Raw genomic sequence first — 27225 nt, 5'->3', positions numbered from 1 at the left:
CGTCTTAACATCGGTACCTTGACCATCTCGCCCCTTCACTCCCTGGCACTCAACCACGGCATTCGTGCGTTTGACCAGAGGCGAGCCGGAGGGGCCAAGTCCTCAGGCCGATGGGCAGCCCTTCATCCCTAAGGAGCGGAGGTGTGTTTGCATCTCGTTCTACTTGCAACTTCCCAGCGCCAGTTGGAAACGGGTGCACGTGGAATTTTACCCTCGACTGGACCGTCACTGTCGTACTCCACAACTGAACTCCTAGGCTCGATCTTAGTCATCGGAGTTCCTAGAGGACAGGACAGGGCAAAGAGCCGGGTACACGTTGCACCAGGACTAACACGAGATGATTCACAGCTGAAGGCAACTGGGCTGCTTCGCCCCGATCTCCGCGCCAAGGAGACGTCAGCAAGATCCCATTGCCCACACAAGACTAGCATTCGGCATAAGGAAGCCCTGTGTGTTTTAAAGGAAGAGTCTTCCTTTCCATCGCCTCTGAACCTTAGGCTGTGTTTCCCTCCCTTCACCTCAGCTGTGTTTCCCTCTCTGGGTAAGGGCGGTCCCGGAGTCCTGGGTGGCCCAGCACTACCTCGGCTCGGCCATCAGGGGGCAGTAGGCCTCCAGGAAGGTTGCGCATGCTCAATGTGGGGCCTCGCGCTTCGCCTTCGCGACCGCCGAGTGACGGAAGCGAGCTCCTGGGATTATGGGAAATATGGTTTCCCAGCCACGGGATGATTGGTGCACTCCTTGCTTGAGCCCAGGGCGGGACTTCAACTCCCGGCTAGCTGGTGGGAGCGGGAGGGGATGCGAGAGAAGGGGGCGGGGCAAGCGAGAGAAAAGGTGGGCGGGGCTGGGGGAAGGCCCAGCGGAGGGGGCGGGGCTCCGGCCGGCTGATCCTCCGCCGCCCGCGGTCGGAGGAACGTGAGTCGCGGGCCCTGGAGCCGAGAGGAACCTAGACGGCGGCGGGCGCGAGGGCGGGTGTCCCCGGAGTGGTCGTGCGGGAGTCGGCCGCTGCCCCTGGGCCTCCCGACTTGCAGGTCCCCTCTCTCTCCACCGGGACGCGGGAGAGCCCGGCGCGCGGCGGGGGCGCGAGGTGGAGCCGGCGGGGGCGGCCAATGCGAAACTGGCTGGTGCTGCTGTGCCCGTGTGTGCTCGGGGCCGCGCTGCACCTCTGGCTGCGGCTGCGCTCCCCGCCGCCCGCCCGCGCCTCGGGGGCTGGCCCGGCAGGTGAGGACCTGGGGCCGGGCCGGGCGGCCCCGAGGCGGGGAGGCCGACTCCGAGCCTCCCGGCGGCTTCCTCCGCGGGTCCCGGACTGGGGGGAGGGCGGCCCGACGCGAAGTTCCGCAGATGAAACAAATAACCCTCTTTATCCGCGGGGCGTTAACACTGGGCAAACTTTGAGGGCGCTTTCCACCTCCCCGCGTTTCTCAATGGCCACAAGGCCGGTGCACGCGACCGCAAGTCCTCCGGCCGTCCCCAGGCCTGGCCCGGGTCGCCCGGCGCCTGCCCGGGAGCAAAGCCCCGTGGGTCCTTCTGCCCCGAGCGGCAGCTGCTCAGCCCAGCGCAGGGCTTCCAGGTTGCCTTTTTCCTGCCCAAGTTGTTGGTCTTATTCGGTCAAGACTTTAAGGTCTTCGGGCCAGGGATCGCGTTTGTGCGTGTTTTAAAAGGTGGCTGGATGTTGCTTTTAAGGAATAAGTTTGCTTTAAAAAGGTACTGTACTTTGTATTTTTTGAAAACTCTGTAAGTCTGTTGAACAAATTTAGGCATGAAGTAGGGAATGGCTGCGAGTGGAGTTGTTCTGGGAGTTCCCTTTGCCAAGCCTGCTAATAAAACATACACGAAAGTATCGAGTTCTTTAACTATGTTAACCGGTTGCTCTAAAAGTTATTCGTGGGAAAACCTTTGTCCATGTTCGCTTCACAGCCTGATAAATAGAATGCTTTGCCCACAGCCTAGTGGATTTGCTGTTAATGAATTCCACAGCTCCTAAGACTTCTTAAGATTTCTTTTTTTTTTCCCTTGTCTTCTTTTTTAAGGGCTTGCCCTAGGACATATTATATAAAGGAGCTTGGAAGGCTGTGGTAAAGATGAGATAATAGTCGTTTTGGTTTTTAACTACATTGGGAATTTTTTTCTTACCACTTCTTCCCAAGACAGTTGTTTGCTTGTGCAGTATTTTTAAGGATTAGAATTGAATATTTGCAATCTTGAGATGGCTCTGTGCCTTAACTTAGAAGTAGAAAGTATAGAAACTAATTTGGCAATCCTCAAAGCAGTCTCATTGTTATAATTGGAGTTCTTTATTCTGGTAACACTCTCTTAAAATCCTTTTCTCTTACACAAGCTACAAGCTCTTTGAAAAGACTATTTGTGTGACCTGAATAGAATTAAGATACTATTTAAATGATTTAATGAAAGTGCAGCATTTCAGGACATTTAACTTAACAGTTTAGGGTTTTATTTTTGTCTTCTTTTTTAGACTTTTGTAAATGGACCTGAGGAAAGAGTGCTCTATATATATAGAGAGAGCGTACTATATATATAGGTATATATTATATATAATGCTCTGTAAGATTCATTGTGTTTGTATTTTACAAGGGGTGTTTTTTGTTTTGTTTTGTTTTTTTTTTGGTTTGATGAGTGAGCTCTACTGGAATTTACATTTAGAGTGTACTTGGGATATTTATGACCTTATCTTTTACGGTCCATAAACAAGCAAAAACCCTGTATTCTTTTAGATGATAGCCATTCTGACAAGTGTGGAGTGATATCTCGTGATTTTGATTTGCAGTTCCCTAGTGATTAGGGATGTTGAGCATCTTTTCATGTGCCTGTTGGCCATCTGCATTTCCTCTTTGGAACAGTGTCTCCAGTTCTTTTGCCCATTTTTTAATTGGGTTGTTTTTTGGTGGTGAATTGTATGAGCTGTTTATATATGTTGGATGTCAATCACTCATTGGTCATATCATTTGTGAATATTTTCTCCTATTCGGTAGATTGGCTTTTTGTTTCTGTCAATGGTTTCCTTTGGTGTGCAAAAGCTTTTAAGTTTAATTAGATCCCATTTGTTTATTTCTGCTTTTATTTCCTTTAGGAAATGGGTCCAAAAACATATTGCTGTGATTTATCGCAAAGAGTGTTCTTCCTGTTTTTTCCTCGAAGAGTTTTATAGTATCTAATCTTACATTAGATTATACGTAAGATTATATACTGTGGTGTTGGAGAAGTCTCCTGAGATCCCTTGGACTGCAAGGAGATCCAACCAGTCAATCCTAAAGGAAATCAATCCTAAATATTCATTGGAAGGACTGATGTTGAAGCTGAAACTCCAAACTTTGGCCACCTGATGCAAAGAACTGACTCATTTGAAAAGACCCTGATGCTGGGAAAGATGAAGGGCGGGAGGAAAAGGGGATGACAGAGAATGAGATGGTTGGATCGCATCTCCAACTCGATGGACATGAGTTTGAGTAAGCTCCGGGAGTTGATGATGGACAGGGAAGCCTGGCGTGCTGCAGTCCATGGGGTGGCAAAGAGTCACACACGACTGAGCAACTGAACTGAACTGAATCTTACATTAGGTCTTTAATCCACTCTGAGTTTATTTTTGTTTATGGTGCTGGAGAATGTCCTAATTTTGTTCTTTTACATGTAGCTATGTGATTTTCCCAGCACCACTTACTGAAGAGATTTTTTCCCCATTGTCTCATCTTGCCTCCTTTGTCATAGATTAATAGACCATAAGTGTGTGTGTTTATTTCTGGGCTCTCTGTTCCCACTGATGTATGTGTCTGTTTTTCTCCCACCACCATACTGTTTTGATGACTGTAGCTTTGTAGTGTAGTCGGAAGTCAGGGAGCCTAATTCCTCCAGCTCTGTTCTTCTTTCTTAAGATTGTTTTGGCTCTTTGGGGTCTTTTGTGTTAGAAATTATTTCCTCCAGTTCTATGAGTTTCACGGCCTCGTGTCTAGCCCTCTTGATGCTTGTCTTTGTTCCTGGAGCTAGTCCCGCCATGCTCGCATTTTCTCAGTGCTCCCAGCCCCAGTGGCATGCCCTTTGCCCTGAGTCTGCATTGGATCTCTCTCGTCTCTCTTGTACCTTCCACTCAAGTAGCCAGTCTTCCCTGGACCACTCTTGGGCGTAAGGAGGTTATCCCTTCCTAGTTTTTTTTTTTTTCTTTTTTAATTCCTGTGGGCTCACCTCAAAGTAATAAAAGTAACTTTGTAAACAACTTTTTTCTTTTTAAGAGTAAAGTTTTCCACCTCCATTGGTTTTGATGATGCCTTATCTGCCATCTTGTGAGACCAGACTAGATTAAGGAAGCTAGGAAGGAGACCTTGGAAAGGGACACGGCTCTCAGTGAGGAGTTGAGTACTAGTTGTGTAAGTTAACTTTGACTTTAAATGGATATTGTACATCCAGTCAAATAGTAAATAGAGTATTTTAATCTAAGTGAAACCTTGGAGAGTCCTAACTTTTCCTTTTGCACTTCTGGTTCTTTTGAAACTAAAAACAATAGAAGCATCTCAGTTGCTAAACTTTCCCACAAATCCTTTTCTCATTGTGTCTTCACCAGTTCAAATTAAAACATTTGAGCATTTTTACATTTCAGCCCTTATCCCTTAAGCCTAAAGTGAGAGAGAAAACCCAAAAGTTTGTTAGTATTCGTCCCTCGTATTTACATTTTAAGTTTCGTTTTTGTTCTCTTTTCTGCCTCTTTGTCTGTCTTCAGTTTCATTGAGTCATGGCAGTACTTTTCAAAAGGGACGTTTATCTCCCCTGAATAGTAAAAAAGGCTCTCTAACTTGCAGCTGACTCTGCAAATGTTTGAGAGCTGCCTCACTGCCAATTCCTGTTGTAGGTGTGGAACTTAAGCAGTAATCAAGATAATGTCCCTGCCCTCATGCAGTTTACAATTTTGAAGGGAAGACAGAACATAAGAAAGTAATTATTAAATGTCGTAGGGGAGAGTGATGAGTGTGGTGGCAAAAATAAAGCAGTGTAAGAGGACAGAGAATGGTGTGCTGCTGTGTTACGTAGAGCGTTTGAGGTCGCAGTTGGGCGGGAACCTGAATGCACTGAGTCAGGTGGGTTAGTGCCTGGGGCTGCTCTAATGTGGGGCTTTCTAGGTGGTGCTAGTGGTAAAGAGCCCGCCTGTCGAGGCAGGAGACTTATGCGGCGCAGGTTTGATCTCTGGGTCGGGAACGTTCCCTGAAGGAGGGAACGACAACCCACTCCAGTGTTCTTGCCTGGGCAATCAGTGGAGCCTGGCGGGCTGCAGTCCATAGGGTCGCAAAGAGTCAGACATGACTGAAGCGACTTAGCACGCATGCACGCTGTTCTAATGACCTTGAGCAGGTGAAACCTGGTCAGAGAGAAGAGCTGATGAAGAGCAAGCAGCTCTTCTGTTGTGAAATCCCACACACCTGGGGCGAGGAGAGGACCGTGGAGGCGTAGACAGCCATCTGAGCTGGAGAGGAACAATGCAGCGTATCTCGGTTGTAACGCACTGCTTTTGGGTTGTGCCTTAGCAGGAATTAATTGAGCAGTTAACTTAGAAAAATGGTGTGACAAAAGATATTTGGGAAGAAAGATATTTAGGATATTTGGGAAGAAGGAAACCAAGAAAGGAAAGAAGCATAGCCATTCAACAAATCCTTAGAGCGCTGGGTTTTTAGTCTCAGCTCTCAAGGTATTCATAGTTTGTTAAATGGAAACTGACATGGGGCAAGTAGAAGGTCAAAGACAAATTGAGCTTGCTTAGCAGATTCGCCGAGGGCTGGTTCATCTGAAATGATCCCTAAATGCTAATCTTGTCTCAGCGCTTTTGTTGTTTCCTTATTTATAAGATGATGACCTCATAGGGTTACTGTGAAGATTCTGTTAATAAAACACCCAGAACAGTGCCTGATTCATGGAGAACACTTGGTGAATGTTAGAGAGAAGTGGTGGTTTGATGGAGGCTAATGCCCGTGCTAGTGAGGTGTTTCCTTTGGCATCTGAAGTTGGTGGGAGCATGCTGGTGATGTGTGTAATGATCGTCCTGAGCAGCAGATCTGTGGGGAGCATGTTTTCTTCATTTTCTGGGTTTCCATCTACCTGTGGTTGATGTCATCTGAGAGCGTGCACATAAGAGGGGACATTTCAGTCTCCGTTTTAAGGATCTGTGAGCTTGTTTTGAACACTCAGTTCTGAATTCTACCTCCACTGGTCTTTAATAAAATTTCCAATGTCCACTTTCAGTGCAGAGGCTAGCAGATTGCCAGACTCTCAGGGTGTACTACATACTGAGGAAGAGAGATGGTCAGTGCCTTTGGGGAGCTTGTGTGGAGTTTTAATGATTCTTGACATTATGAAGATGTGTTTATTGCTATCTGTTTGCCATCTAAAGCAGTGAATGTAGGAAGTGCTCAGTAATTGAAAGGAATGGATCAAGAGGATAAAACTGGCAAAGTATGAATGGATTTGTAATTCATAGACCATCCATTCACATTCCATGATTTTAATTTTTTACTTGTAAAACAAGCTGCTTATAGAAAATTTTGCAAATAGTTTTAAAAAATGAAAGAAAAATGAGCTATACTGGGCAGTTTTTGAATGTACATACATAAAACATGTTTGGGGAATTATTTAGTATTAAAATTTTTTTGATGTGTCATGTACATTCAGAATAGTGCACACAAATGTAAACTTGATGTAATTTCACAAACTGAATTTGTTGTTCAGTTACTCAGTTGTGTCCAACTTTTGCAACCTCATGGAATGCAGCATGTCAGGCTTCCCTGTCCTTCACCATCTCCCGGAGCTTGCTCAAGCTCAGGTCCTTGGAGTTGGTGATACCATCCAGCCATCTCGTCCTCTGTTGTCCCTTCTCCTCCTGCCTTCAGTCTTTGCCAGCATCAGGGTCTTTTCCAGTGAGTCGGCTTTTTGCATCAGGTGGCTGAAGTATTGGAGCTTCAGCTTCAGCATCAGTCCTTCCAATGAATATTCAGGAGTGATTTCCTTTAGGATGGACTGGTTTGATCTCCTTGCAGTCCATGAGAGCCTCAAGAGTCTTCTCCAACACAGTTCAAAAGCATCAGTTCTTCGGTGCTCAGCCTTCTTTATGGTCCAGCTTTCATACATGACATCCATTACATGACTACTGGAAAAACCATAACTTTACTAGACGAGCCTTTGTCGGCAAAGTAATGTCTCTGCTTTTTATTATGCTTTCTAGATTTGTCATAGCTTTTCTTCCAAGGAGCAAGTGTCTTTTAATTTCATGACTGCATTCACCATCTGCAGTGATTTTGGAGCCCAGGAAAATAAAGTCAGCCACTGTTTCCCCAACTATTTGCTGTGAAGTGATGGGACCAGATGCCATGATCTAAGTTTTTCTGAATGTTGAGCTTTAAGCCAACTTTTTCACTCTCCTCTTTCACTTTCATCAAGAGGCTCTTTAGTTCCTCTTCACTTTCTGCCATAAGGGTGGTGTCATCTGCATATGTGAGGTTATTGATATTTCTCCCGGCAGTCTTGATTCCAGCTTGTGCTTCCTCCAGCCCAGCGTTTCGCGTGATGTACTCTGCGTAGAAGTTAAGTAAACAGGGTGACAGTATACAGCCTTGACGTTCTCCTTTCCCAGTCTGTAATCAGTTCGTTGTTCTGTGTCCATCTCTAATACCAACTGAATACACCCAGCTAATCAGCACCCAGATTAAAGACAGGAAAACTGCCAACACCTTAGAAGCTTTCTTTGTGCTCCCGTGGCCAGGAGTGGTAACAGGATCCTAATCGTTAGTGCAGAGATTTGCCGGCTTTATGTGCTTTGCGTAAATGGAATCATAGTACACAGGGCTTCCCTGGTGGCTAAGGTGGTAAAGAATTTGCCTTCAGTGCAGGAGCCTTTGGTTTGATTCCTGGGTCAGGAAGACCCCCTGGAGAAGCAAGAGGCTCAAGTAGGAAGGAAATTCCCACTCCAGTGTTCTTGCCTGGAGCATTCCATGGACAGAGGAGCCTGGCGGGCTACAGTCAGGGAGTCACAAAGAGCGGGACACAGCTGCGACTAACACACGCGATGTACACAGATCTCATAACCTGCTTCTTTTCATAAGACGTAGAACAGTATTTAATGATATGTTTAAAGCATGATGTCAGTGGCTGTGTAGTGTTCTGGCATCTGGATACACCATAATTTATTTAACTAGTGCCTTGCTTGTTGTATTCATGTAGTTTGCAGTTTTTCATTGTTAAGAAATGACTCTGTGATGAACAGAGATCTTTTAATGCATCACCGGTTATTTCTTTAAAATGTATTTTTAGCTAAGGACAAAAGTTACAGAATTCTGAGGTATTTGATGTATCATGGGGAAATTTCCTGCAGAATACTATACCGGAGTACATTCCTGCCAGCGGGATAGGAGAGTAGCCTTTTCCTGGTAACAACTACCTGTATCAAAATATCCATCATTAGGGCATTGTCATTTAAGAAGATATTTGTCAGTTTGAACGTAAGAAAAAACTAGTGTCTTATTGCTATCATTCAAATTTGACTTCCAGTGACGTTGAACTGTTTTTCATAGATTTGTTGGCTCTTTACATTTCTTTTTCTGTGAATTATCTTTTTCTGCCCATGTTTACATTTTAGTTGGGTTGGCTTTTTCTTTTTTTTCCAATTTTCAGACATGGAAATTGAACAAGCTACCCTATGCTTGGAACACTGAGCAGGGGGTGATAAAAAATGCAGAAGGGGACTGGAAAGTTGGGCTGGGTTCTTACACAGCATCCACTTGGAGGGGTTTGTGTTTGTTTAATCTTGGTTGCGCCATGCAGCCTGCAGGATATTGGTTTCCTGACTAGATGTCGGACCTGGGCCACAGCAGTGAAAGCACTGAACCCTGACCCCTAGGCCCCCAGGGGAGCTGTCTGCTCTGTTTTATACTGTGTAACACAGTATTCACAGATCTGTTGCACTGATACATGTTGGTGGTATGTGGTAGAAGAAACCACAGGCTTTTTTTAAAGTTGGGGTATAATTGGCTAACAAGCCTCAGTTCAGTTGTGCAGCTGAATGATTTGATACATGTATATATCCTGAAATATATACAGCTAACCATGATATATTTAGTTAACATCTGTCACCACGCATAGCCAGTTTCCTTTTTCCTGTGATGAGAACTTTAAAGACCTACTCTGTTTAGCAACATTTAAATACAATACAGTTTTGTTTTGCTTTTTTTGGACCCAGGCCCCAGCAGTGAAAGCCTGGACTCCTAACCACTAGGCCACCAGGCAACTCTCTACAATACAGTATTATTAACCATTGTCATCATGCTGTACTTTACAACCCCGGAACTTACTTACTTTATAACTGGAAGTTTGTACCTTTTACCGTTATGCCTACCCCCATCCTCTGGTGAACACCAATCTGTTCTCTGTGAATTTGGTGTTTTGTTTTATTAGTCTGTCTGTGTCTGACTTACTTCACTTAGCATAATGCCCACAGGGTCTTGAGTGTTAGTGCAAATTTGCAAGATTTCCTTCTTTCTTGTGGCTGAGTAACATTCCATTGTGTATAAAGAATACATTTTCTCCATCCATTCATCTGTCAGTGGATACTTAGGTTGCTTCCGTATCTTGACTGTGGAAAATAATGCTGCAGTGGGCATCCCCGTGTTCATCTCCATTCATGTCTTTGCTAGTGGAAGTTTTCATTTCCTCTGGATAAATATCCAGAAGTGGTTTTGCTGGATCGAATGTGAGTTCTATCTTTAAATTTTTGAGGACCCACCATACTGTTTTCATAGTGGCTGCGTCAGTTTCCATTCCCACCAACAGTGCATGAGTTCCCTCTTCCCTACATCTTCTCCAACATGTATTATTTCTTACCTTTTTGATAATAGCCATACCAGGAGGTGTGATGATATTTCACTGGGGTTTTGACTTGCATTTCTCTGATGATTAGTGATTTTGAGCACCGTTTCACACAGCTGACGGCAGGCTGTATGTCTTCTTTGGAAAAATGTCTACTCAGATCCTCTGCCCAGTTTTAACTAGGATTCTTTGGTTCTTTGCTGTTGAGTTGTGCGGGTTCTCCATGTGTTCTGGATGTGAGTCAGATGTGATTTGTGCATGTCCTCTGCTCAGTTGGCTGCCTGCTCATTCTGCTGATGGTCTCCTTTGCTGTGCAAAAGCTTCTGAGCAGGATGTGGTCTCATCCATTTTTGTTTTTCTTGCGTTTGCTTTCAGTGCCCAAAGACCACCATCAAGGAGCTCACTTGCCTGTGTTTTCTTATAGGACTTTTGTGGTCCTACATTCAGGTTCTTAATCCATTTTGAGTTGACTTTTGTGTATAGTGGTAAGTTAGTGGTTCCGTTTCATTCCTTTGCATGTGGCTGTCCAGTTTTCCCATATCATTTATTTAAGAAGCTGTCCTTTCCTTGTGGTTTTTTCTTGGCTCCTTTGTTGTAACTGAATGGGCCATATATGTGTGGGCTGACTTCTGGGCTCTCTGTTATGTTCCATTGATCTGTGTGTCTGTTTTAATGCCAGTATGTACTGTGTTAATTACCGTAGCTTTATAACATGGTTTGAAACCAGGCAGTATGGTGTTTCCAGCTTTGTTCTTTTTTCTCTAGATTGCTTTAGCTATTCAAGGTCTTTGTGGTTCCATACAAATTTTAGGATTTTTGTTCGTTTGTTTCTGTGAAAAATGTCCTTGAAATTTTAAGAGATTGCACTGAATTTGTTGATTGCTTTAGCTGGTATGGACATCTTAACAATATTAATGCTTCTGATCCATTAGCATGGGATATCTGTTGTTTTTATGTTTTTAAATTTATTTCATCAATATCTTATACTTTTCAGTGTACAGATCTTTTGCCACCTTAAATTTATTCCTAGGTATTGTTTTTGATGCAATTAAAATTGGGATTGTTTTCTTAATTTCTCTGATAGTTTGATATTGTATAGAAATACAGTTGACTTTCATATACTATATATCCTGTAATCTTACTGAATTTATTAGTTCTAACAGTTTTTCGGTTGAGTCTTTAGGAAACTATTTTCCTGGAAGTAGGAGTTCTCTGAAGGCCAAAATCTGCCATGTACTTCTCTTCTGCAAGAAAAAGAGAAATGTATGTGAAGTTACACAGCTCAATAGAAGCAGCTTAGACATGGATTAGAAGCAGAGAGGATTGGCAGTGGCAGAGAGAGGTGAAATAAGATCAAAAAGTACTTCACAGTGATAATCCATGAGATTTTCACATACCACATGGTTATCTTTGCGTCTGTTTATTTTTAGAAAAATCTCAAGAGGTCTGGGTGAAACCATTAGGATACCCTTGTAGGTCCAAGTGAAAGATAAGAAACTGAGTTGATGCTAGAATTAATGTTGAGAAAGAAAGATTTGAGAACAATTTTAAGGAGATTTTGTTATCGAGAAAAGGTCTCATGTAATGCATCAATAAAAGATGTATTTTGATTACTGATCCAAAATAAGGTAGTGGTGTTTGGTATTTAAAGAGATGTTTCAGTCATGTTGAAATTTTTGTGCAGCAGCTTTGTTTTCTCATGATGTCAATAACTGAGGCATTTGGGATACCTTGAATTTTTCCTCTAATCTTTTAAAGCTTTTTAATCTTTTGAGAAGACATTTTGAAACAGATGAAATAGAGCAGCTAAAGACTTTTTGGTGTCAGTTTTCTCTGATTAGGAAACTGAGGCACAAGGATTTGAATAGCTTCTTGCTGATACTGTGGCAGAATGTCAGCTATAGAATCAGTCAGTTATGTGTGGGTGACTGCATTTGCCTCCCTGCTGTCAATAAAACGTACTTACTACCAGTATTTCTCTGATAAAGGAGGAGGAGAGAATGGGTTGTCATTGCTAATTTCACATAAGCATTTAAATCATTCTCCCTTGAAGAAATAACATAGTTTTGTTGTCTTTTGAATAACTAGATCCTATGGGATATCAAACATTGTGTTTAATGTAGTAACACTCTCTGGCCTTCAATGATTTATTTTTGGAAGCATTTTGGATCAGTTTTCACCACTGGAGAAAGATGAAATGGGATCCCTAATCAGAGCTATGTATAGGCTTGTAGCTTACAAGCTTTGAGACTGCTGATGATAAATAGGGACAAAATATCTTTCTATCTTTTTCTGAGGACAGATTTTTAAAATGTAATCTTGTCCATTAAATGACGATAGAAATTGAGTCATAAATATGACAGTAAAAATAATGACCTGTCACTTGATTTTTTTTTTTTTTTTTCAAACTAGAAGTGTTTCAGGAACTTCCCTGGCAGTCCAGTGGTCAGGACTCCAGACTTCCATTGCAGCCGTGTGGTTTCAGTCCTTGGTCGAGGAAGGTCCCATTTGCTGTGTGGTGCAGCCAAAAAGTAAAAGAAAAAAGGAAATGTCATTTCCCCTCTTTAGACTAAGGGATAAATGTTTGCTGCTTGTAGAATTTCTTGGCATAAATGAGGGTTCTGATTCTTTCCAGCACGGGAGTCCTTCCGCTTTGTCTCCCAGACTTAGTAACCAATATTAATGTGTGGCTCCACCTTTGAAAGCACATTTGTTGCTGTTAGTTGCTTGATTGCCTACTGTTTGCCTGGTTCCAAACCAGGACCTTTATACACATTATCTTGTTTTATTTTTTACAACAACTCTGTGAGAAGTATTACTACCCCCATTTCTACTTAAGGAAACTAAAGCTTAAGAAGTTAAATAACTTTTATAGCTGAGGAGCCAGGATTCTGACTACAGCTTAATTGGCTCTTGCTGCTTACTGCTGTGTGGTTTATGCCGCATTGACCTTCTGAACTGACTCTCATGAGAAACATCTCACTTGTTTTTTAAGAATTTACATACATGCTGTGCTGTGCTTCCCGCTCCAGTACTCTTGCCTGGAAAAGCCCATGGATGGAGGAGCCTGGAAGGCTGCAGTCCATGGGGTCGCTGAGGGTTGGACACGACTGAGCGACTTCACTTTCACTCTTCACTTTCATGCATTGGAGAAGGACATGGCAACCCACTCCAGTGTTCTTGCCTGGAGAATCCCAGGGATGGGGGAGCCTGGTGGGCTGCCGTCTATGGGGTCCCACAGAGTCCGACACAGCTGAAGCGACTTAGCAGCAGCAGCTGTGCTGTGCTTAGTTGCTCAGTCATGTCTGACTCTTCTGTGATCCCATAGACTGTAGCCCACCAGCTCCTCTGTCCATGGGAATTCTCCAGGCAAGAATACTGGAGTAGGTTGTTACGCCCTTCTCCTGGGGATCTTCTGAACCCATGGATGGAACCCGGGTCTCCTGCATTGCAGGCAGATTCTTTACCATCTGAGCCACCAGGGAAGTGCGTGAATACTAGAGTGGGTAGCCTATCCCTTCTCCAGGGGATCCTTCCTGACCCAAGGGTTGAACTTGGGTCTCCGGCATTGCAGGCAGATGCTTTACCAGCTGAGCTACCAGGGAAGCCCCACATACACACTGTGTGAGCACAAATACGTATATAGGTATGGAAACAATAAGGCTACACCAAAATGTTAGTGGATATCTCTGGATGGTGAGTTTACGAGTGCTTTAAAAATTTCTTTCTTTGTATTTATCTTTTTTTTTACAAGCATCAACATATATTTATATTATTTTATAATAAACATTTGTATGCTACATAATGGACTTAACAGTAATTGAGACATGACATTTCAGCTTATTGTTGCTTATTTCCAGATCAGCTGGCCTTATTTCCTCAGTGGAAATCTAATCACTATGATGTGGTGGTTGGTGTGCTGTCAGCCCGCAATAACCATCAACTTCGCAATGTGATAAGAAGCACCTGGCTGAAGCATTTGATACAACATCCAGCATTAAGTCAACGGTAGGTTCCTTGAGTTCACACCTTGCCTGCCGTATTGAGTAAGTGTTCTGAAAAACCTCTTCTTGGATAGTCAGAGCTATTAGTTCAGATATGTGGCCTCTTTTTCCCCGGAGAGAGGACTATCTCATTTTGCTTTTTTTCCACGTAGTTGAGCCCCAAAAGTAAACTTAACCAAGACTTTAAGCCAGAAGATAGTTGGAGGGGCGTATATCCCATATTCAGTGTTCACAGACCTAGTTTTTATAGATACCTAGTTTGGTTGGTTGGTTTGCTTTTTGTTTGTTGGCTTTCGGGTTTTTTTGCTTTTATTTAGAAGAATAGTCCTTAAAAGGTTCTGTTCCAGAGTAGTTTTCTACTAGATGAGTTTGTGTCTAAATATGCTTTTGACTGACTTCGCAGAGATACACTGAGTTTATTTTTGTTCCGCGGTGGTTTTTAGTTGTGTGTGGTCTACGATTTGTATAGTTTGCCGTCCTCTTTTTTCGCAGCCACCCTTCCAGACCTGAGCTTTGATAGCACGTCACATGTTGTGGTTTTTTTAAATTTCACTTTATAGTGGAGTACAGTTGCTTTATCTGTTTTCTTAAATACTTATTTGGCTGTTGGGTCTTAGTTGCATTGCGCGGGATCTTTTGTTGCAGTGTGCAGGTTCTTGCGTTGTGGCGCACAGGCTTAGTTTAGTTGCCCCATGGCATGTGGGATCTTAGTTCCCCAACCAGGCATCGAACCTGAGTGTCTTCCAATGCAAGGCAGATTCTTGGACCACTGGACCGTCAGGGAAGTACCAGCATGTCATGTGTTGGCATTAGATGGCTCAGTTATTGGTTAGGAGCCCAGGGTCTTAGTCTTCTCAGGAAAAGCAGCCTCTGAAGATTATGCAGTGAGGGGCTAGTGAAAGAGAGGCAGAGAAGTGTGGACTTCTAGTTGTGTGAAGATTCTTCTGTGCTTGTGTGAAGTCACTGAGAAGCAGAGAAGGCCCTCAGGATCGCGTACAGCTGGCATGCTTGTGACTGAGTAGCTATACAAGGGAACTGTGGTTGTAAATTTTCTCATCACCAGTAGTGAAATTTATAAATTTCCTATCTTACTCATGGCAGCTTCCATTCCTTTTCAAGACAGTTTTCTCTAGTTCATGATCGAAATGATGATAGAAGGGCCTCAGAATCATCACTGCTATAGAACAACCTTGAAAACCTGATTGCCTTTCCCAGCTCAGAAAATAATGACCCCTCTCTCCCAGTTGCTCAGACCAAAAACTTTGGTGTTTGTCTTGTGAATGGAGGAGTAAGTCGCCCTTGTGGGGTCTTGAAGGATCATTGCAACACAGCAGTGGAAATTACACTGGGAATTTTCTGAGGCATAGGAAATTAAAGGATTTATTATGCTCACAGGTCTAAGAGAGAGAGGTCCACACCCTAGTGTAGGGGACCAAGTAGGAGGAGCATCCAGGGAACGGACTCACCCAAGCAGGTGGGGAGCCAAGAGAGAGGGAAGACCCAACAGCAGGTGCCTTTATTTGGGGTCAGGGTGGAAAGTACAAGTGAAAGGTGTGAGGGCATTTCATTGCTGTGTTTGAATGTCACTAGGTCACTCTCGGGGTAGGGGGTGGCAAGAGGGCAAACTTGTGGCAGGACCAGCCTCGTCACCCAAGTGTACCTGGTCATCTGGGTAGGATACTGGATGCTCACAGCCTGTTGGGGGGGGAATGTCAAAGCATCAGAAAAATAGGTTTTTGCAATTCATAGTACAGTGTTCTCTTTATCCACATCCAGTCTGCTAGCGTATCTTCTCAGTGCTTCCTTTCCGTCAGATCTGGAATCCAGCCTCTCCCCCCCTGCACCGCTACCCTCCACACTGGTTCAGGCCACCGTCACCCCTCACCTAGATTATTGCAGGAGCCTCTGTATCTGCTTCCGCCTTTGATCCCTTATATTTTATTTTCCATACTGTTGCTACAGTGACCCTTTTAAAAACAGTCAAATTGTGCCAGTTTTCTGCTCATACACCTCCACTAACTTCTCTTCTTGCTCAGAGCGAAGTCCCGGGTCTTTATTGTGGCCTTACCTGCGCCTGCTCCCCCTGTGCTGGCTACCGTATTATCTTGAACACCTTAAATGTGCTCCTGCCTCAGGGCCTTTGCGCTTGCCATTCCCTGCCTGTGCCGCTCTTCCGCCGCACGTCCTCATGGCTCACTTCCTCACTGTCTTCAGGCCTCTGCGTAGAGACCACCTTAGCAGACAGTGCCGTGTTAAATAGTACCGTTTCAACTCTGTCTTCACTTACTGCACTTATTGTTTTTTATGATACGTATCACAAGCTGGCATGTTTATTGTACTTAGTTGAATATTTGCAAATTTTGTCTTTTCCCACTAGACTATGTTTTATGAGCATAGGGGCTTCAGCCTTTTTCACTGGTGTATTTCCAGCACCTGGAACCTAACTTGGCAGAGTAAGACACTCAACAACTATTGAGGGGATGATTGAGAGTTACATATAATGAATAGAATTAACATTCAGGCTCTCATCAATAGTTTATTTGCTATCATAGCATTAGGGCTTTAAATTAAGTAAGCTTGATGATTTGTTTTATTAAAATGATGGAATATCTGTATAAAAATAGATATTAGCTAAATACTTTTTCCTGGGGCAGAGTAATTTTGTGGACCTAGTAAGACTAAGGTAGCTTAAATTCGGTAAATATCTGCAATAATTTAACACATTTGTTCATTTCTGTTTGTACTTTTATTCTAAACAGCTATATTCTAGTTTGTAAAAAAGTATTCTGGCATAATTGGCTGTTAGTAAAAGAAAGCCTTTGCATTTCTGCGGTTATGGCTTACTTTCAAGTCTTGTATTTCACTGAAGGAGCCAGACTCCACATACATTTCAAGGACCCTATTTAATTAAAAACCTCTGTAGTGAAGCTGTAAGTTGTCAATTTCCCGAGAGTTTATTATCCTGTGTGCAGGCGGTATGCTATGTGTAGATAAATCCAGTACAGCCTGAGTCTTTATGGGGGCTTGGAGTTTAGTAGAAGGAAATAGAGGTAGTAGTGAAATAAAATGTTATGTGTGCTGTGACATAAGTAAATGGAGAGTAGCTTGGAGTGTTTGGGAGACTCCGTACATTTCTGTGTAGTTCTGTAAGGCTGACGTGCAGAGATTATGGAGGAGGGGGTGTATGTGTTTGTGAATGAGTGTGAGAGAGAGCACTAGGGAGGGAAAGAGAGGCAAAGAGAGTGAAAATCATGTAAAAAGGAAAGGAGGGAGGGCTTATAACTGTGAGAGGTAGGCAGGAACCAGACAGTGTGTTGAGAGTTCAGGGGGGTGGGTGAGACCCATTTAGACAAGGACTGCTAAGGGCTGAGCTAAAGTGGTGACTTTTTAAGAAAATAAGGCTATTGAATGGAGAAAGAGAAAGAAAATGCTAGGATAATTGCTAGCTTTCTAACTTGGAGAATAGTGAAATCATCCATCGAGACAAAAAGTACTAGATGAGAAGAGCAGGTTTCATAAGAAAGGTGCTCAGTTGTAGATCTGTTGAGTTTGAGGTACCTGCAGTCAGTGGTGTGATGTTAAATGTTTATCTACTGGCTATCTGAAGAAAAGCATGCTTATTTGTATGTATATGTTTGTTATAAACTTTATTGATACAAAGGCTGTATAGCATATAATTGACAGAAATTAATATTTATAAAAGTCTCTGACTTCATATAGCCAGTTGATTCTGAGTGTTTTCATCATTTGCCAGACTTTTGTATCTATAACCAGCTTGTGGCTGCAGTTGACAAGAGTATAATTCTGACATGTATTTAAAGTGTAAAACTAGAATGACAACTATGCTATGTGCCAGAACTCTGAGTCAGTGAAGTGAGTGACCTCTTTGCTGAATCAGATCATAGGTTTTGAACAATGGAAGAATATTTCCTCAATTTTTTATACTATTCACTGTGGAATGGCTACAAGTTTTTTTGTGTGTATGGTTTTTTTTTTTTTCCTTTTAAGGGTTTTTGTTTTATTTTGGAGGATGAGATGGTTGGATGACACCAACTCGATGGACATGAGTTTGAGCAAGCTCCAGGAGTTGGTGATGGACAGGGAAGCCTGGCGTGCTTTAGTCCATGGGGTTGCAAAGAGCTGGACATGACTGAGCAACTGAACTGAACTGAATCTTTATTGAGAGACTAGTTGATTTACAATGTAGTATTGCTTTCTGCTATACAGCAAAGTGAATCAGTTATACGTGTATCCACAAGTTTTAAGTTTAATCTGAATTACTAACATTTTCTCCAGCACTTTACGTCTGGACAGTCAACAGAACAATAAATCCAACCTTTATTTGTAGCGCTTGCTAGTTTCCATGGCGTAAGTATTACCACTGTGGCCAATTTCAAGCTATATATGTCTCTAGACACAGACTTGGGGAAGATCAGCAGTGGCACAGCATCGTAAAATCGCCACCACACAGATACAGCAGATACATATAACCTCAGGAGCAGGGATGATAGCGAGACAGTTAAGACGCGATGAATCTGAGCATTGGTTTCATTTGTTCTTAATATAATGCATTTAATTGTAAGTTTACATAATTTAATTTTTAATAAAATCTGTGCTTAATAACCATCTCACAAAATTCTTGAAAATTTTATAGTCGGCCCTCGTGGCACAACGGGAGCAGGCTATAGCACACAGCTGTTTGTGGGCCGTCTAGCTGAAAATGTAGGATGAATTTGTGAATCTTTTCCTTAGAAGAGTGGTCCAAGCTAGAGATGCTAATTCAGGAATCACTCCCAGGCTGGTTGAAGCCTTAAGAATAAATATTGTCCAGGGAGGGACTTCCCTGGTGGTCCACTGGTGAAGACTTTATGCTTCCACTGCAGAGGGCTTGGGTTTGATCCCTGGTCAGGGAATTAAGATCCCAAATGCTGTGTGACGAGGCCAGAAAAAAAGAGAGCAAGGGAAAAGAGTGAGTTGAGTGAGAAATGATCCAAGGGCAAAGCCCAGGGGTGATGTCCACTCAGGGACAGGCTGCGCTGGAAGAGCTGGGAGCCACCGAGCAGGGCCACGTGAAAAAGGAAGAGAGCTTTCTAAGGAGACCTGCACTGTCCAGGCCCAGAAAAGCCAAGTAGGGAAGGCTAAGGAGTGTTGATCAAGCAGCAGATCGCTAGTTATGTTTGTAGTAGACATCTCTATGGGCGTGGTGGGTACTGAAACGAAAATTTTTGTGGTATAAAATGAGAAGGGAAAACCAGAGGCTGCAATTTTAGTTGTTCCCTTATCGGACTTCACTGTAAAGGAAAGAAAGGATGGGGACAAGGAGGGAAGGACAGTGGATAAAAATTAATGTCAGGACTTCATTATATTTATTATGTGTTGGGAAGGAGCCATGGGTTACAGGTGGCTAGTGAAGCAAAATCTCGAAGAGAAGTCCTCCCCTGGGATAGAAAGACTACTTTTTATTATTATTATTTTTTTACTTATTTACTGGCTGTGCTGGGTCTTTGTTGCTGCACGTGGGCTTTGTCTAGTTGTGGTGAGCAGGAGCTAATTTCTAGTTGTGGTGCACAGGCGTCTCCTTGCGTTGGCTTCTCTTGTTGCAACTCATGTGGGATCTTCCTGGACCAGGGATCGAACCCATGTTCCCTGCCCTGGCCGAGAAAGGCTACTCTTGAGTAAAAGGAACACTTTCTAAAAGAGAAGGAAGTGAGTGAAGAAGTTTACCGATAGAGACAAGTTTTTAGGTGTGGGCATGAGAAGTTGGCTTTACCATAGTTTGCAGTTAAATGGCCTGAGCACCTGCTGCTGGCCAGGCTTGCTCTAATATAGTCCTGTGGTAGACGGCTTCCACGTCAGTCACTTGGCAGTTAGCGACTTCTGATTTGCCTGTTGCCGCTTTTTGCTAGACCAAAAGAATAAAGTTAGAATTAATCCTAATAAATACTCGTTGTCTCAGAGTAAAAGCCCTGAATTGGGCATGAAGAAACATGCGTGTGTGAGGTGGAGATCAGTAACTCATGTTAATGCCAACCCATCTCTCAGTGTCCTTGTGAAGTTCATAATAGGTGCTCATGGCTGCAGTGTGCCCGTGGAGGACAGGGAAGATCCTTATTCCTGCAAACTACTCAACATCACGAATCCAGGTAAGTCTTTTCCTCAGCCCGGCCACTGCCGTGTACAGTGGTCCTCCCTTACCCACGGGAGATACATTCTAAGACCTCCGCCAGGCCCATGGATGCCTGAAATCATGCATAGAACTGAATCCTATGTATACTGTTTTCCCCTGTTCATCCATAGCTGTGATACAGTTTAATTTATAAATTAGGCACAGAAAGAGATTAACAACAGTAAGTAGTAACAACAGTTATAACAGCATACTATAATAAAAGTTATGTGAGTATGATCTCTCAGAGTATCTTACTGTACAAATTTAATGCTTTTTCCATATAACTAAGCACTTATCACATGTGGCCGTAATTTCCGCAGTTTGAATTGTGCCAGAAAAATTAACACAAATTTCTTTTTCCTCCTTCACAGTTTCACAGATACACTATTGTTCTTATGGTAGGTCTTAGCAACTTCAACTGTGATTTTTTTTCTTCCCTTATTCAGTGGAGAGCTTTCACTTTTTCACCTAAAGGAAGCACTTTCTGGCTTCCATTTGGCACATCTGAGTTGCCAGCGTCACTGCTCATGCCTTTGGAGGCCTTATTGACATAAAATAAGGGTCACTTGAACACCAGCACTGCAATGTGTGGATGGTTGACCAGATAACCCAGGCGGCTGCTGAGCGCCTAATGGGTGGGATGTGCTGGACAAGGATGAGTCATGTACCAGGCAGGACCAAGCTGGATGGCTCGAAATTTCATCATGCTGCTCAGAAGGGCCCGCAGTTTAAAACTTATGAATTATTTCTGGAATTTTTCATTTAATGTTTTTGGACCATAGTTAAATGTAGATAACTGAAAACTTGGGAAAGTGGCACTGCAGTTAAGGGGCGGGGGAACTACTGTACAAATTTGATGTTAAGGAAGAGTTGTTGAGATGAATAGTATGGCAGTCTATTTTTGGCAAAATAAAATCAAACATTAATCGAAATTTATCTTTCATCCTTTCTGACAGGCTAACCACTTTGCACATCTGTGAAGATTCCTTATGAACATATGTATGATTTTAGGATCCAGGAGAGTTTATTTTTCAGTATGGTTCCCACGCACCTGGAAATTCCTTGTGTGTAGATAAATCCTGAGTTAGTAAAGTTTAAACTTAACAGAAAACTGCTAATTTCACCAGCCTGTTGATTTATAATAGCCTTGATACAGATCTTATGAATCACCTTTCTCTAAGAACTATTGCCTAAGGTACAAAAGAAATAGTAATCAAATAAAAACGCAATAATTTTCTTTTTTTCCTTACAGTTAAAAATTTGTGGGAGCTCTGATGAGATTAAAGACAGGTGGTCCTAATTAGGCTCTCTGTGTTGCCAGGGAAACAATTTCAGGAAGGTGATAACTTTATACCTTTATTTATTAGCATTTCCTCTTATGTTCAGCTCTGGTTCTGAGGGAGGTTAAACTTCCCCACATCTTGAATCTACTGATTATGACTTCAGGTGTTTTAAGATCTGTCACGTGTTCACCTTGCCTGTGTAGGTAGCAGCAGAGTAATGGTTAGGAGTACAGCGCTGTAGTCAGGCTTCCTGGCTTTAAATCTGCTGCTAAATCACGTCAGTCGTGTCCGACTCTGTGTAACCCCATAGACGGCAGCCCACCAGGCTCCCCCGTCCCTGGGATTCTCCAGGCAAGAACACTGGCGTGGGTTGCCATTTCCTTCTCCAGTGCATGAAAGTGAAAAGTGAAAATGAAGTCGATCAGTTGTGTCCAACTCTTAGCGACCCCATGGACTGCAGCCCACCAGGCTCCTCTGTCCATGGGATTTTCCAGGCAAGAGTATTGGAGTGGGGTGCCATTGCCTTCTCTGGCTGTGCCATTTCCTAGCTGTATGACCCTCAAACAGTTATTTACCACTTGCAACCTCAGTGTCGTGATCTGTAAACTGGACGGACATGAGGATGAAGTAAGTTGATACATAGGAAGTATTTAGTTCTGGGATATGTTCAGTGTTTAATACTGTTACTTTTTAAAAACCCACCTTTTTATAAAATTGGCTTGTAATCCGCTTTTTAAATAAATTGGACCATATTTTCAGGTCTGTATTGTAAAACAGATGTTTCTTACTTAGGGTGTCTATGAATTTAGTTAACATTGTAAATAAAGTTTTATGTATAATTGTGTTTTTCTGGGGAGAGGGTCCTTTAACATTCACTGAGATCCCAAAGGGACCGTGAACCTAAAAAAAATATTGTATTACTAATGATGTTAGAGAAGAGATTATGTTTGAAATTCAAATCCAGGCCAAGCCAAATTTAAAGAAACCTTTAACCAGACTTTCTATTATTTTAAGTGCTGTTATTCATTAATAGTAAAGGAGTGGAGATTTTCATTAATAGAAAGTTTTCATGTATATAATATTTAGGTTACCAATTTGTAAAAATAGGTATAGCTACTGACTCGATGAACATGAGTCTGAGTGAACTCCGGGGGTTGGACAGGGAGGCCTGGCGTGCTGCGATTCATGGGGTCGCAAAGAGTCGGACACGACTGAGTGACTGAACTGAACTGAAATTAGTATTTAGAATCTAATTTTATCTCTTTAATTTAAATGGCATTTAGATTTATCTCAGTACCTTAAGGTCATCATGAACATTAATCATCATGATACCCTGGATGTATAGAAGTTTGATTAATAGGATTATCAGAGCAGCAGGCTATCTTGTGTCCAGGTGGCTTGAAGTTCAAGGTACATTTGTTTTAGATAGAAAATAATTTTTCTAGATAGTTATAATTTTATTTACACATTCCCATTTATAAAATACATACATATTGTCAGTATTAAGATTAATACTGTCAGTATTAAGATTAATACTGACAGTATTAAGTATTAATACTGTCAGTATTAATAAGATTACATTTTATTTTCAGATACACAGAAATTCTGTTTTCTTCCCACACTCTAGCAGATCATTTGGGTAAGTGTGGGAAGAAAACAGAATTTCTGTGTATCTGAAAATAAAATGTAATCTTTATTAATACTGAATGTCTTGACACAATATGTGTATATTTTATAAATATATGTATGTTATAATCTTTAATAGATGTGCTTCACTTTGGATATCCTATTTACTGAAAATATTAAAGAGAAAAATTTTTGTTATTTTCCAGTATATTTGGAGTCTAGACTGTCTGACCAGTGCTTGCCCCAACCCATGACAAAATCTAATGCTCCTTTTTTCCTGCCTGCTCATGTTTATAAGTGGGTAGGAGCCAACAGTTCTATTTAGTCGTATTTTATTGAGCGGCTACTAAGCGTAAAATAGCACGCTAGGAACTCTAAGGTAGGGATCCAAATGATCCTCTGGAGTGTGGGAAGGAAACAGAATTTCTGCTTATCTGAAAATAAAATGTAACTGTAATTAATATTGAATACATTGACAATGCGTGTATATTTTGTAAATATGAGTATGTGTGCAAATTTTTTTAACTAATGGGACCTGCATCAGGGACTGTGTGACCTGCAGAGTTGGAAAATCATAGCTCTAAAACATACAAAGAATGTAGAATAATCTTTTAAAATAAGTTTTTAGATTATTTCTCAAGCTGGCATTGATATTTTCAGCCATATTAACTGTTTCACGTAGTCTGTCCTGATTAATTTATGGTAGCTGAGAAAGTTATCCCCAAAGGCCTGCTTTGGTCATTGATTAGACTCTGGGGGAATAGAAAGAGCACTGAATCTGAAGTCAGTAGATATGGGTTTGATTTCTGCTCTGTCACTTTCTGTGACCTTAATCAGATACATCTCTGGAGCTCATTTTCTGACTCTGTAAACTGGAGATAATGCCACAACCACATAGGGTAGTTGTAAAGATTAAATCTGATGGTGTGTGGCACATAGTAGGTGGTCAGAAATGCTGTGCTTAATGTGTTTATCTTTGTCAATACTACATGGCTAGAGTTTTTCAGTGCTATTTGAATTGATTTCAGTTACTTTTGTACAGTGATAACTGCCTGACATCACAAAAATTGCTCAACGCGCAGTAGGATTTTTGGAATTTGCAGAGCAAGACTAAACGTACTCGTTATTTATGACTGCAGTTAGTACTTTTTAATATCCAATCTTTAAGTTTAATATTCCCCTATAGTGTTCATACATACAGAGGCACATAGGCATATGCAGAAGTTTATTAAAAGTACCTCTAATAATTATTTTGCTAAGATGTGGCCAAAAATTTTGTTCTTAATATGTTTTTTTTTCTGAAAGCAGTGGTATTTCTGAAGCACTTTAAAAATGTATTGCAATTTGTGAAAGAATTATATTAACAAATCTAGATTTTGCTATAAAGCGCACCTCATATTGGTAAAGTAAAAGATTGTGTTTGATTGCGTAAAACGCCTTTTCTCATTATTACTTCCTTAGTTCTGAATCAGGAGATTGAAGCATTCAGTCTTTTGGAAGACCCTTCATCAGGGCTCTCTGAGGACCGAGTTGTCAGCGTGAGCTTCCGGGTTCTCTATCCAATCGTTATTACGAGTCTCGGGGTGTTTTACGACGCTGGTGATGTGGGTTTCCAGAGGAACATCACTGTCAAGCTTTATCAGGCAGAACAGGAGGTATGCACTGCTTCGTACACGTTTTTCCCCATTTTTATTTTTCAAAATCATCAGCTTTTTCCTTGTGGCAGCCGTAGGTTGGGAGACTTCCACCTGTCTTCCCCGATGACTAGACGCATTGTAGTGTGGTGTATTATGATGCTGGTTTGAGAAGACACTACTGATGAATAAACATGCTATACCCAGGAAAGGAGGAGTTGGACCAGATTAGAAATTTCCAGCCTAAAATCCCTGAAAGCCTAAGGAATTTAAAAAGCTGTTGATGAGTATTACATATTTGGGACTCGTAGGTGTAAGCAAGTATGATTGCCTCTTCTTTCCAACCCTAAAAGTCTATCACCATAATACAGGCTAACAGATACATCACATCTTCTTTATAATAAGAGCATAGAGGAAATAAAAGTTTAAAACAGCTGTTTCTGATATTTGAGGAAACCCATTTGTTTCCTTAAATTTGTTGAGAGTTTGTCTGAAGGAGTGTAGCAAGGCATTGTATTTGAAAAGATCTGTCCCTGGATTTTAAGCTATAGAAATCTTAAAAGAATTATACAGTGAGTGCCATATATCCAGAGAAGGAAGTGGCAACCCACTCCAGTACTCTTCCCTGGAAAATCCCATGGATGGAGGAGCCTGGTAGGCTGCAGTCCATGGGGTCGCAGAGTCGGACACGACTGAGCAACTTCACTTCACTCACTTCATACTTTCTCCCTGGAGGAGGAAATGGCACCCCCTCCAGTATTCTTGCCTGGAGAATCCCATGGACAGAGGAGCCTGGCGGGCCATGGTCCACGGGGTCGCAGAGAGTCGGACATGACGGAAGTTACTAAGCACGCACGCACGCCATATATCCACCAAGTAAATTCTACAGTAGTTAACATTTTGCTCTATTTGCTTTATGACATCCATAGTCATTCATCAAACTATCTTTTAAAAACTACGTATATTTTAGGGACTTTCCTAAAAAGTTGTGGCCTAGTTGTTAAGACTGTGCACTTCCAATTCAGGGCACACAGGTTTCGTTCCTGGTCAGGTAACTGAGATCCCGCACGCTGCACAGCACAGCCAAAATAAAAAGATGTGTTTTAGATGAACTCGCAGGCTTCAATAATGTTTCAGCCCTAAACACTTCAGTGTGCTTATCATTAACTAGACTTTAATATGTGCTTCTGGTTTAAGAAAATCAGAGTAATGTGTGTGAACTACAGAAGCCTGTGTGATCCAGGCTCCTGTCACCCTGCCCCATTCCCTAGAGGCGATCACTGTTCTCATTTTTTTTAACCATGGGCCAGTGTTGCCTTTTGTAGGAGTTCATTTATAAATAGAAGCATATGCTAAGCACTCTTTGGAGTAAGGCTTCTTTTATTCAACGTGATGTTTTTGAAACTCATCCATGTTGTTGTATGTATCAGCAGATTTTTCCTTTTCCTTCTTTTAATTGCTAAGTTGTATTCCAACAATACATAGTATTTATCTGTTCCGTTGATGGGCAACAGGGATGTTTCCAGGGTTTTTCCCCTTTTTTCTTTTATTGTGGGTGAGTTACATTTATTAACTTTGCAGTATTAAAGCAACTTGCTATTCTTCTTGATCATGATGTATTAATTCTTTTTATATATGGCTGGAAATTGTGTTTCTTATGGGTAGCATATAGTTAGCTATTCCTTTTTATCCAGTCTGAGAATCCCTGCTATTTACAAGGGCTATTTTTTCCATTTATACTTAAGGCAGTTACTGAAGTGGTTGGATTTCAGTTTTTCTTTTTGCTATTTGTTTTCTATTTATCCTGTGTTTTTTGTTTCTCTTTTCTTCCTTTTCTACCTCTTTTGGGTTGAGTATTTTTTAGAATTCCATTTTAATATTTCTATTTTCCTTTTAGCTACAGCTCTTTCAATTATTATTTTATGTCAGTCTGGTTGACATAAGAATTACAATGCATGTCCTCAACTTTTTCAGTCTTCTTTAGCATTGTGCCCCTTCCTGTAAAATGTAAGAACCTTGCAACTATATAATTCCATTTACTGTTCCCCATCTTGTTATAATTGTCACATGCCTTATATCTATGTGTGCTATAAATCCCACAACACAGTATTATAATTTTTGCTCAAAACAGCTAAACGTATATCAGAGGAAAAAGTCGTCTTGGCTACTTTAAAGACTTTCTCTTTATACATACTTAGTTTTGTGCCGTTTGGCTGTGTTATATCTTGGTGTGGTTTTTCTTTGTGTGTTCTGCTCAGGGTTTGCCAAGTTTCTTCAACCTGTAAATTTATGTCTTTTAACAAATTTATAGAACTTTTAGCTGTTTTTCCTAAAGAAAATTTTTTCGCAGCCCCATTTCTGTCCATTCCTTCTGGGATTTCAGTTACGTGTAGTTTCTTTTTCTCTAAAGTATCCCATTTTTCTAAGTTTTTCTAAATTCATTTTGACCATATTACTTCTGTGGCTTTGACCTAGATTATAATGACAGCTTTAAAATCCTGTCTGCTATACTAAATTTGAGTCATCTTGGCGTGTCTTTGTTGATTATCATCTTTTCTCTTGCATACAGTAACATTTTCCTGTTTCATTTTACAATGAGTAACTTTGGGTTGTATCCTAGATACTGTGAATAATTCATTGTAGGATTGTGGATCCTGTTGTAGTCT

At 41.7% G+C, this 27225-nt stretch overlaps 1 protein-coding gene across 7 annotated transcripts in view; it reads left to right on the top strand.

The window, feature by feature from the left end:
• The first annotated feature begins 912 nt into the window (after positions 1-912).
• B3GALNT2 (beta-1,3-N-acetylgalactosaminyltransferase 2) overlaps positions 913-27225 on the top strand; it is a 62706-nt gene continuing 36393 nt past the window's right edge. For 3 of the 7 annotated variants that reach the window (XM_042240963.2, XM_027962268.3, XM_027962266.3), the window contains exons 1-4: positions 913-1218; positions 13707-13854; positions 19893-19993; positions 24387-24580. In XM_042240963.2, the coding sequence (XP_042096897.1) occupies positions 1107-1218; positions 13707-13854; positions 19893-19993; positions 24387-24580 (555 nt within the window). In that variant the 5' untranslated portion in view covers positions 913-1106. The other 4 variants (XM_060406734.1, XM_060406735.1, XM_027962269.3 and 1 more) reach the window with 4 other exon arrangements.

The sequence above is a fragment of the Ovis aries genome, chromosome 25 (assembly GCF_016772045.2).
Source record: "Ovis aries strain OAR_USU_Benz2616 breed Rambouillet chromosome 25, ARS-UI_Ramb_v3.0, whole genome shotgun sequence".
Taxonomy (NCBI): Eukaryota; Metazoa; Chordata; class Mammalia; order Artiodactyla; family Bovidae; genus Ovis; species Ovis aries.
This window is presented reverse-complemented; position numbering and strand designations above follow the sequence as displayed.